General features: G+C 36.6%; 1 protein-coding gene across 1 annotated transcript in view; it reads right to left on the reverse strand.

Annotated features, from left to right (window-relative positions):
* Positions 1–12,849, reverse strand: part of VWA3B (von Willebrand factor A domain containing 3B) — a 222,067-nt gene that overhangs the window by 41,474 nt on the left and 167,744 nt on the right. Inside the window, 1 exon segment of the mRNA XM_047781500.1 lies at positions 3,267–3,471. Within this exon segment, the coding sequence (XP_047637456.1) occupies positions 3,267–3,471 (205 nt within the window).

Below are 12,849 nucleotides of genomic sequence, written 5' to 3' on the forward strand. Positions count from 1 at the left end.
TTTAGTCTTTCCCCCTACACTGAGCCTCACCTTGCTGCCAAATAATCTTCCCAAGTTGCAAATCTGTTAATGCCTCTACTTGCTGAAAATCTCTTGACTGTATCTAATTCCTACAGGCTTGAGTCCCCGATTCTAGGCAAGATTTCCAAGTTCCTTGTACTCTGGGGCCATTTTCCCTTTCCCGTCTCATCTCCTGTCTCGCCCCTGGTGAACATGCTGTGTTCTTCCCAACTTCCTGCCTTTGCATAAGCAGTTTCTCTCACTCAGAACACTTGTCACACCCCGACCCTCAAATTTCTACACATCCTTCTAGACCAAACTTAATCAGCCCCTTCCGTGAAGACTTCCTCAACTGCTTCTTAGGCAGAATCATTTGCTTTTCCTCATCTTCCAGTTGTTCTATGACTGTGCTTCTTTTGTTGTATTCATAATACCTGCTATAAGGATCTGGGTTCCATTTATTCAATAAATATTTTCAAATACCTACTGTGTGCCAGGCATCATTCTCAGTGCTATGGATAAGAGACTAGCAAGGCTAGACAAGATTTTAGCTCTCACGTAGGTTAAGGTCTATCTCAGTATTTTTCCTCCATTAGGCTGAGCCCATATTTCAATGCAATTAACAAGCCTCTACTTTGCGTCTAATGTATAGTATCACCTTGGTGAGGCCCCAAGTAAAGAGAGAAGAATGAGACAGGCTACTCATGGCCTAAGATCACCTATACCAAGTGCAGAATCTGATCCACTGTAGGGAGTGAACAAATATTTTTGGATGATGAAATTGTGGAGATTATTTTTACTCTCAATCTATGGATAAGGGAATAAAGAAACAGAGAAAGTAATACATACCCTAGGAAAAATGATTCTTCAGTGCCAAATTCAAAACATACTTTTTTCTGAATCACAAGAGGCTTATTTTCACTCCATTAGTAACACTTCCCATTTGAAAATTTAAGGAGTCCTCCTACGGTGCAGCAGGTTAAGGATCCACCATTGTCACTGCAGCAATGTCACTGCTGTGGTGCAGGTTTGATCCTGACCTGAGAACTTCTGCATGCTCCAGATACAGCCAAAAAAATTTAAGAAAAAGTAAGGAGAAAAGAATAATGCTCACAAATTCTGCTGTAGGGCAGTAATGCCTCCACAGCTCAACATAGGAAAGTCCATCATTTAGGACCCATCATGGTCTGTCTCCTTAGCTAGGATAAGGGTGGAACTGGGCCATGTGTTTAGGTACCTCTAGTGCCTAGAATTGTGCTTGGCACCTCATCAGAACTTATATTTCAATGAGTAAATGAAAGACCAGAGATAAAGAGGGATGATGAAAGGAAGAGCAGATTTGCAGGGAGAGGGAGTGAATTAATTTTCAGTCTTCTTAATTCCAGGGTGTCCATTGGGCATCTAGGTGAGGAGGAAGGCCTACACAGCCAGAGGGTTGGGGGGGGTCGGGTGGTGCCTTCTAAGAAAAGACGAAACAATGAGGAGGTATCTTTGAATAAAAACAATTCCTTCAGATATATATAAACTATAAAACAAAATACATTATAAAATAAAAATGAAGATATGATAAAACTTTTGCATTCTGCCCAAAAGAAATAGCTTTCCACACTGAAGGAAAAAAATGCCATTTGCAGGGGGAAAATAAAATTAAATAAAAACAAACAAAACAAAATACAAGAACCTAGAGAAGCAAATAGAGAGTTTAAAGCCAGACAAAGCCAGTATCACTTAGCAAAGACTGAAAGCAAAAAAGATAAATCTCAAGAGTTCCCACTGTGGCTCAGTGGGTTAAGAACTGGACTAGTATCCATGAGGATACAGGTTCATTCCCTGGCCTCACTCAATGGGTTAAGGATCTGGCATTGCATGAGCTGTGGTGTAGGTCACAGATGTCGCTCGGATCTGGCATTGCTGTGGCTGTGGCATAGGCTGGCAGATGCAGCTCCGATTTGACCCCTACCCTGGGAATTTCCATATGCTGCAGGTGCAGTCACAAGAAGAAGAAGAAAAAAAGAATCTCAAAGATCAGCTTCTTGAATATATTTTTTAGACTATTATATGATGAATATATGAAAATTATATGTAATTCAGTAAGATTCTGGATGAACTATCCCAGGTCTACGATACTACAGTTAGAAAGAGGGTATTACATAGCTTTTGGTCCAAGGATCCCACATCTAAGAATTTACTATAACGAAATGGTCCAACTAGATGCGCTATAGAAGCATTAAAACACGATGTGAAAGAAAAGAAATCTGGAAAAAACCCCAAAACGCCCAAGCTTCAGTAAAGAGTTAAATAAGTCACAGTATATACACACCATGGAATATTATGTAACAAAAAGTATCTATCTGATGATTCAGCTAAAGCACAAAGGAAGTACATAGACAATACTAAATTGAAAGGTAAAATATGAAACAATTACAGACTGACTACATTTATATGCAAAATTTATTCAAGGAAGAAAAAAATTTAAAATAATTGATCCAAAGTTGTAATGTGTAATAAGGCTGCCAGATAATAAATTTTCTTTTTAGAAGGTGTATTTTATTAGTAATAATAACTGCTAACACTTACGGGGGCTTTCAATACTAAGTATTTTCAAATGCTCATTTTGCTGTCACAACAAGCCTATGAGGCAGATATTATTAATACTCTTATTTCACAGATTTAAAAAAACCCTAAGGTTTAGAGAGACAGAGTCATTGGCCAAGATCACATAGGGAGTGGGTGGCAGATCTGAGGCTGGATGTTGGCCTGGCTCATATCAAAGTACAGATTTTAATCACTACATGATACATGTTTACTTTTATTTTTCAATTAAAAGATGTATGTTATGAGGAGGTGGGTTCGATCCCTGGCCTCACTCAGTGGGCTAAGGATCTGCCGTGAGTTGTGGTGTAGGCTGCAGATGCAGCTCGGATATGGCATTGCTGTGGTTGTGGTATAGGCCAGCAGCTGTAGCTCCAATTCGACCCATAGCCTGGGAACCTCCATATGCCATGGGTTCAGCTCTAAAAAGCAAAACAAACAAACAAACAAACAAAAAAACAACAACAATAAAGTATTATTTACAAAATAAGGCCAGGGAAAAATCAAGTGGCATTTCCTTTCTGTTGAATAAGTCCTGAGACCTTAAGTGGGTTGGCTCTAACTCTTAGAAATCAGTGTGGCAGGAAGTGGGAGAGAAGGAAGAACAATGCAGGGATTGCAATGACTTGGGATGGGAGTGAGGGAGGGAATACAGACACCTCCCTGGTACGCACCTCTTCCATGGTCTTGCTCACGTAATTCTCCTTCTTGGCAGCCTCTTGGAGCTCCATGGCCTGCTGCACATACATTTTCCCAGCTAGGATTTCATTCTCCAGCACTGACAGCTCCTTCAGTGAAATGGGCCAATTCAACCGTTCTAAGGCCTTGTTTAAAGCTGCCTTGTTTTCCAAGTACCGCATTGGCTTGTTGGCATCTAATCTAAAAAATGTAGAAGAACGAGAAACCAAAAAGTGACCATAATAGAAAAAATATGGAAAAATGGTTTTTCAGTAAACTCGCCCCTGAAAAACATCTGTCAAAGCAGATGTAGGTTCTAAGTTGACAAAATCACAGCCATGCCCTCTGGTCCATGAGGGCTTTGGCAGGTAGCACAAATTAGACACAACCATCTCTGAGTCATGGTAGGCACTCTCCCCTGTTATCTCATTTGATTATCTGATTTTATAGAAGTTGGATACATATAAGATTTGTGAACAATTTTTTCAGCATATTTGGAACACACTCCTTTCTCCCCAGGTCTAACATTTGGCAGAACCCAAAGCGAGTTTCAGAGAGATTTCACAAAACTACGCCTAGCAGTGACTCTGGAAAACAAGGCAAAGTGAACAAAACAAAACAAAAACAAACAACTACTAAACCCAAATATTTGTCTCAGTGTAATAATTCTTCCATTGGCTCATTTTAGCTATTTTTATCTCCTCTCTTTTTATAAGCCTAAATAGGGCTAAACTTTCTGGCTTCACTGTTTTGGTACACACACAAAAAAAGCCAAACTTTCCACCAGCGGATGAAAGCCTGTGTGGTTCCAGGGGGAGTCAGGGTGGTGTGGATGGCCCAAGTCCTGGATTCTGTTTCTAGGCCCAGCTACTTCTGAGTCAGATTCTCCTGGAAGGGGGTATAAAGAGTCGGGGGTGGGGGGACTGATGGATTGAAGGAGATTTGGGAAGAAAAACATTTCTGAATTATTCTCTTATTGCTGAAGGTGTCACTTCCTTTTTTAAGATGTCAGGTGTTGGAAGAACACAGTGTAAACCCAGTACAAGTACAGGACTTAATCTGCAAATAAACTTGTCTCCAAAAGACAGCAAAAATTCTAAAAATCTAAACTGGAGTGATGTCAGCAAGATGGTAAAATAAGAAACCCCAGGCCCAAATTCCCCACAGAGACTCTGACTTAACAACAATAAAAGGACCAACCTGCCTTTGTGAGAATTCTAGAAATCAGTTAAGAGGTTGAGGCACTCCAGGGGCACATATCCAAGAAATGTAGGCATTGAAGTGAGTAGGAAAATTTGCTGCATTGACCCAGCCCCTCCCCTTCCCTTGCACAATTCAGTGCAATTGGAAAAAAACTCCTAAATCCTGGCTCCTCCCATGAGAGGGAAAAGAGAAGAGTGGAACCAAAATGTAGCCAACATTTCAGTCTTTTGTGGGGCTGCCCAAGAGTCTGGCTTCTGTCTCATTGAACTGAGAATGCTAGTAAAAATGGCAGTGTACTTTGGATGCCAGGTTAGGGGCAGCTGAGAACAAAGGCAAGTTCCATAGCTGGTTATAGCATCAGAGAGAGTGTAGTACCAAAGATAAACACCAGGGAGAGCAAGAGATTATGGGCTCCTGAGAAAAACAGGAGTAAAACTCTTATCTGGGAAATTATACACCCAAGTCTAAAGAAGGAATTACATATCCTCAGAAAAGGTATGAGAGGTCCCCAGAATCTCTAGCCAGGATGCCTGGTGAAGGTTTCGCTCTATAAGAAGCCAGCTGTAAAGACTGGGAGAAATGTCTTTTTTCAAATACCCATTTCTCACCCAAATAAACTAAGGTATGCAAAGGAACAAAATTTCTAGTAATCTACCCTAAAGAAATGGAGATCTATGAATTACCTGAAAAAGAATTCAAAATAACTGTTTTAAAGATGCTGAATGAGCTCAGAGAGAATATAGACAACTAAATGAAAGCAGGAATATGATGCATGAAAAAAACGAGAGTATCAACAAAGATAGAGAAACTATAAAAAAGGACTGCACAGAAATTCTGGATCTGAAGAATACGATAACTGAAAAATTCGCTAGAGAAGTTCAAAAGCAGAATCAGACAATCAGAAGAAAAAATTCAGCAAATTATGACTATTTTAAGTCAAAACTTGTTATAAGAGAAAATAAAGGATATTATATAATAGTAAAAGGGTCAATCAACCAGGAAGATATGACAATCATAAATATATATGCACCTAATTTCAGAACTTCCAAATACAGAAGCAAACATTAACAGAACTGAAGGGAGAAACAGGCAGCAATACAATAAAGGTAGGAATTTCAATTTCCACTTTCAGTAATGGATAGAACCACCAAATAAGGAAACAGAGGACTTGAACCACACTATAGATTAATTAGACCTAACAGACGTACAGACCCACCACCAGCCAAGAACAGAATACATATTCTTCTTAAAGGCACATGAAACATCCTCTCCAGGATAAACCACATGTAAGGACACAAGTCTTTAAAGTTTTTAACATGAAATCATATAAAATATATTATCCAATCACCAAGGAATGAAACTAGAAATCAATAGCAGAAGCAAACCTAGAAAATACACAAATATGTGGAAAGTAAACAACACACTCTTAAACAACCAATGAGTTAAAGAAAAATTTGCAAGGGAAATTATAAAATATCTTGAGTTATTTGAAAAGGAAAATACAACATATCAAAATGTCTGAGATGCAGCAAAAGCAGTCCTAAGAGGGAAATTTACAGTGCTAAACACTTACATCAAAAAAGAAGAAAGATCTCAAATCTTTCACTTCAAGGAATGGGGAAAAATGAAGAATAAACTAAACCCAATATTAGCAGAAGGAAGGAAACATAGTTTAAAGCAGAAATAAGTGAAATAGATAATAGAAAGATAATAGAATAAAATCAATGGAACTAAGAATTTGTTTTTGGAAAGAGAAACAAAACTGACAAATGCTTATTAGCAAATTAAGAGAAAAAAGAGAAGACTCAAATAACTAGAATCAGGAAAAGCAACCATTACAACTGATGTCATAAAAATAAAAAAGATTGTAGAAAACTATTATGATCAATTATACACCAACAAACTGAATAACCTGGAAGAAATGGTTAAATTTCTATAAAAATACAACCAACTAAGACTGAATCAGGAAGAAATAAAAAATCTGAACAGACCTATAACTAGTAAGGAGACTGAATCAGTAAACAAATAACTTCCAACAAATATGAGCCCAGCACTATGTGGTTTCCATGGAGAATTCCACAAAATATTTAAAGAAGAATTAAAACTAATCCTCAAATAATTCCAAATGCTGAAGAGGAGGGAACATTTCTTTTTTTTTTTTTTATCTTTTACTTACGTGTGTATTTTTTTCTACTGTACAGCATGGTGACCCAGTTCCACTTATATGCATACATTCCTTTTCCTGACTTTATATGTTCCATCGTAAGTGACTAGACAGAGTCCCCAGTGCTACACAGCAGGATTCCACTGCTAATTCATCCGAAAGGCAATATTCTGCATCTATTTACCCCAAGCTCCCAGTCCCTCCCCCTCCCTCTTGACAACCACAAGTCTATTCTCCAAGTCCAGGATTTTCTTTTCTGTGGAAAGATTCCTTTCTGCCATATATTAGATTCCAGATATAAGTGATATCATATGGTATTTGTCTTTCTCTTTCTGACTGACTTCACTCAGGATGAGAGTCTCTAGTTCCATCCATGTTGCTGCAAATGGCATTATTTCGTTCTTTTTTATGGCTGGTATTCTAATGGTATTCCATTGTGTATATATACCACATCTTCCTAATCCAATTGTCTGTTGATGGACATTTGGGTTGATTCCATGTCTTGGCTATTGTGAATTGTGCTGCAATGAACATGTGGGTGCATATGTCTTTTTTAAAGAAAGTTTTGTCCAGATATACGCCCAATAGTGGGAATGCAGGGTCATATGGTAGTTCTATGGATAGATTTCTAAGGTACATCCATACTATTCTCCATAGTGGTTGTACCAGCTTACATTCCCACCAACAGTGCAGGAGGGTTCCTTTTTCTCCACACCCCCTCCAGCATTTGTTATTTGTGGACTTATTAATGATGGCCATTCTGATTGGTGTGAGGTGGTATCTCATGGTAGGTTTGATTTGCATTTCTCTAATAATCAGGGATGTTGAGCATTGTTTCAAGTGCTTGTTGGCCATCTGTATACCTTCCTTAGAGAAATGTCTATTCAGGTCTTTTGCCCATTTTTTAATTGGGTTGTTGGCTTTTTTGCTGTTGAGTTGTAGAAGTTGTTTGTATATTTTAGAGATTAAGCCCTTGTCCATTGCATCATTTGAAACTATTTTCTCCCATTCTGTAAGTTGTCTTTTTTGTTTCCTTTGCTGTGCAAAAGCTTGTCAGTTTGATTAGGTCCCGTTGGTTTTATTTTTGCATTTATTTCTGTTGCTTTGGGAGACTGACCTTGAGAAAACATTTGTAAGGTTGATGTCAGGGAATGTTTTGCCTACGTTCTCTTCCAGGAGTTTGATGGTGTCTTGTTTTATATTTAAGTCATTTTGAGTTTATTTTCGTGCATGGTGTGAAGGTGTGTTCTAGTTTCATTGATTTGCATGCAGCTGTCCAGGTTTCCCAGAAATATGTGTTGAAAAGACTGTCTTTTTCCCATTTTATATTCTTGCCTTCTTTGTCAAAGATCAATTGACCATAGGTGTCTGTGTTTATTTCTGGGTTCTCTATTCTGTTCCATTGGTCTGTCTGTATGTCTCTTTTGGTATCAGTACCACACTGTCTTGATGACTGTGGCTTTGTAATATTGCCTGACGTCTGGGAGAGTTATGCCTTCTGCTTGTTTCTTTTCCTCAGAATTGCTTTGGCAATTATAGGTCTTTTGTAGTTCCATATAAGTTTTTGGATTGTTTGCTATAGTTCTGTGAAAAATGTCATGGGTAATTTGATAAGGATTGCATTCAATCTGTAGATTGCTTTGTAGTATGGCCATTTTTACAATATTAATTTTTCCAACCCAGGATCATGGAATAGCTTTTCATATCTTTATATCTTCTTTAATTTCCTTGATTAATGCTTTATAGTTCTCGGCATATAAGTCCTTTACCTCCTTGGTCAGGTGTATTCCCAGGTATTTGATTTTTTTGTGGTGCAATTTTAAAAGCTATTGTATTTCTGTATTCCTTTTCTAATATTTGTTAGTATACAGAAATGTGACTGATTTCTGAATGTTAATCTTATATCCTGCTACTTTGCTGAATTTGTTGATCAGTTCAAGTATTTTTTGGGTTGAGTCCTTAGGGTTTTCTATATACAGTATCATCTCACCTGCATACAGTGACAGTTTTACCTCTTCTCTTCCTATTTGGATGCCTTTTCTTTTGTTTGTCTGATTGCTGTGGCTAGGACATCAATACTATGTTGAACAGCAGTGGTGAGAGTGGGCATCCTTGTCTTGTTCTAGATTTTAATGGGAAGGCTTTTAATTTTTCTCCATTGGGTATTATATTTGCTGTGGGTTTGTCATAAATGGCTTTGATTATGTTAAGGAATGTTCATTCTATACCCGCTTTGGTAAGGGTTTTTTATTATGAAGGGATGTTGGACTTTGTCAAATGCTTTTTCTGCATCTATTGAGATGATCCTGTGGTTTTTGACTTTTCTTTTGTTAATATGGTGCATGACATTAATTGATTTATGTATGTTGAAGCATCCTTGTGAACCTGGGATAAATCCCTGGTCATGGTGTATGATCTTTTTGGTATGTTGTTGGATTCAGTTGGCTAAAATTTTATTGAGAATTTTTGTGTCTATATTCAAAGATATTGGCTGATAGTTTTCTTTTTTGGTGGTATCTTTGTCTGGTTTTGGAATTAGGGTGATGATGGTGTTATAGAATGTCTTTGGGAATGTTCCTTCTTCTTCAATCTTTTGAAAAAGTTTAAAGAGGATGGGTATAAGTTCCTCTTCGTATGTTTGGTAGAATTCGCCTGTGAAGCCATCTGGTCCTGGACTTTTACTTGTAGGGAGTATTTTTATGATGTATTCAAATTCACTTCCAGTGATCAGTCTGTTCAGTTGATCTATTTCTTTTTGATTCAGTATTGGCAGGCCGTCTCTAGAAAGGGATCCATTTCTTCTAGGTTGTTGAATTTGTTGGCATATAACTGTTGATAAAATTCTCTTATAGTTTTTTGTATTTCTGTAGTATCCGTTGTGACTGCTCCTTTTTCACTTCTTATTTTGTTTATTTGGGTTCTTTCTCTCCTCTTCTTGGTGAGTTTAGCCAGAGGTTTGTCAATTTTGTTTGCCTTTTTAAAGAATCACCTCTTGGTTTGACTGATTTTGTCTATTGTTTTTTGAATCTCTATTTTGTTGATTTCTTCTTTGATCTTTATGATTTCCTTCCTTTTTGGTTTTGCTTGTCCTTCTTTTTCTAATTCATTTAGGCGGTGTGTTAAGTTGTTGATTTGAGATTTTTCTTCTTTTCTGAGGAAGGCCTGTATTGCTGTGAACATCCCTCTAAACATTGCTTTTGCAGCATCCCATAGATTTTGAGTGGTTGTGTCTTCAATGTCATTTGTTTCTAGGTATTTTTTAATTTCCTTCTTGATTTCCTCATTGACCCACTGGTTTTTTAGTAGCATGTTGTTTAGTCTCCATGTAGTAAGTTTTTTCTCATTTCTTTTCCTGTGGTTGATGTCTAGTTTCATGCCATTGTTGTCAGAGTAGATATTTGAAATGATTTCTATACTCCTAAATTTGTTGAGGTTAACTTTGTGCCCCAATATGTGATTGATTCTTGAGAATGTTGCATGTGCACTTGAGAAGAATGTGTACTAGGATTTTTTTTTTTGATGTAATGTCCTGAAAATGTTCATTAAGTCTAACTTTTCTATTGTTTTCGTTAGAATCTCTGTTGCTTTATTGGTTTTCTGTCTAGAGGATCTGTCCATTGATGTTAGTGGAGTGTTAAAGTCTACTATGATTGTATTCCCATCAATTTCTTCTTTTATATCTGTTAGTATTTGGTGTAGGTATCTGGATGCTCCTATATTTGGGGCATATATATCGATGATTGTAATATCCTCTTCTTGAATGGATCCTTTAACCATTAAATAGTGTCCTTCGTTGTCTTTCTTTATGACCTTCATTTTAAAGTCTATTTTGTCTGATATGAGTATTGCAACTCCTGCTTTCCTGTCTGGTCCATCTGCATGAAGTTTCTTTTCCTATCCCCTCACTTTCAATCTATAAGTCCTTTGCTCTAAGATGAGTCTTTTGTAGGTAGTAGATTGAAGGTTTTTGCTTTTTTATCCATTCTGCCACTCTGTGTCTTTTGATTGGAGCATTCAGTCCATTGACATTTAAGGTGATTATTGATAAATATGTTTTTATTGCCATTTTAAACCTTATTTTCCAATTGATTCTGTGTTTCTCTTTTCTTCATTTCTTTTTTTGGCTGGATGATTTCCATTTATTTTATGCTTGAGTACTTTTCAGTTTTTGTTCGGTTTTGATTTATGGTTGCCCTGTTTTTTCAGTATGTTAACCCCTTCCTATATCTGCTTTCTTTAGCCTGATAATCATATAGGCTCAAGCACATCCTTAAAAAAATAAGAAAGAATCTAATTTTTCTTACTTCCTTTACCCACACGGTACAATCTGTATGCTGGCTTATTTAAGTGATTGCTTTCCAAATGTGTTTTTCTCCATCCCAGATCTCCCTCTTTTCATTTATTTATTTTTTATTACTCAATGAATTTACTACATTTGTAGTTGTACAATGATCATCACAATCCAATTTTATAGGATTTCCATCCCACAACCCCAGCCCTTTCAGTATTCTTTTTAGAATGGGTTTTGTATTGCTCTACTCTTTTAGCTTTTGTTTGTTGGGGAAATTATTCCCCCTTCTATTTTAAATGATATTCTTGCTGGATAGAGTATTCTAGGTTGCAGATTTTTTCCTTTCAGCACTTTAAATACATCTTGTCATTCTCTCCTGGCCTTTAGTGTTTCTGTAGAGAAATCAGCTGATAGCCCTATTGGGGTTCCCTTATAATTAATGCTTTGCTTTTCTCTTGCTGCCTTTAAAATCCTCTCCTCACCTTTAACTTTTGCCATTTTTACTATAACATGTCTTGGTGTGGGCCTGCTTGGGTTCAACTTGTTTGGGGGCCTCTGTGCTTCCTGTATCTTGATGTCAGTATCCTTTAGATTTGGAAAGTTTTCATCCATAATTTATTAAAATATATTTTCAATCCCTTTTTATTTTTCTTTTCCTTCTGGAATTCGTATTATGCATAGATTGGCCTGCTTTATATTATCTCATAGGTCTCTTATGTTGCTTTCATGTTTTTTCACTGGGTTTTCTGTCTGCTGTCCTGTTTGGGTGCTTTCCATTATTCTATGCTGCACATCATTAATTCATTCCTCTGCATCATTCATTCTGGTCGTTATTGCCTTTAGCTCAGTTTGTATCTCTACAAATGAATTTTCTAGTTTTTCTTGGCTCCTAGAAGAGGAGGGAACATTTCTAAGTTCATTCTTTGAGGTCAGCATTACCCTGATACCAAAGCCAGACAAGGATACTACAAGAAAAGAAAACTACAGACCAATGTTCCTTATAAATACTGATTCACAAATCCTCAACAAAATACTAGCAAGCCAAATTCAAGGGCATATTAAAAAGATTATACACCATAAAAAAAGATTTCTTCTCAGAATGCCAGAAATGGCTCAAAATACAAAAATCAATTAATATATCACGTTAACAGAGTGAAGAAGAAAAACCACTTGACCATCTCAGTTGATACATCAAAATTATGACAAAATTCAACACTTTCATGATTAAAAAATAAAACACTCAGCACTCTAGGAATAGAAGGAAACTACCTCAAAATAATAAAGGCCTTATGTGAAAAGCCTACAGTTAACACCACATTTATCAGTGAAAAACTGGAAGCATTCTCTCCCAGATCACAGGAGCAAGGAAACACTGTCCATTCTCATGCTTTTATTCAACAAAATACTATAAGTTCTACCAAGAGAAATTAGGTAATAAAAAGAAATAGAAGACATCCAATTTAGGTAATATGATTTTATATGCAGAAAATCCTAAAGTGTACACAAAAATACTATTAGAATTAATAAATGAATTCAATGAAGATGTAGGATACAAAATCAACATAACAAAAATCAGTTACATTTCTATATAATGGAACAATTAACAATCTGAAAAGAAATTAAGAATATTATCCCATGTGCAACAGTATAAAAAATAATAAAATATTTAGTAATAAACTTAACCAAGGATGTGAAAGACAGGTACACTGAAAACTCAAAAACATTCCTGAAAAAATTAGAGATGCAAAAAAATGGAAAGACATCCTGTGTTCATGGATTGGAAGTCTTACTGTTAAAATGTCCTTAGTACCCAAGGTGATCAATAGATTCAATATAATCTCTATAAAAATCCCAATGGCATATTTTGTAGAAATAGAAAAAAAATACTCCTAAAACTTATGGAATCTTAAGGGTTTCTGAA

Source organism: Phacochoerus africanus, chromosome 5 (assembly GCF_016906955.1).
Source record: "Phacochoerus africanus isolate WHEZ1 chromosome 5, ROS_Pafr_v1, whole genome shotgun sequence".
Lineage (NCBI taxonomy): Eukaryota > Metazoa > Chordata > Mammalia > Artiodactyla > Suidae > Phacochoerus > Phacochoerus africanus.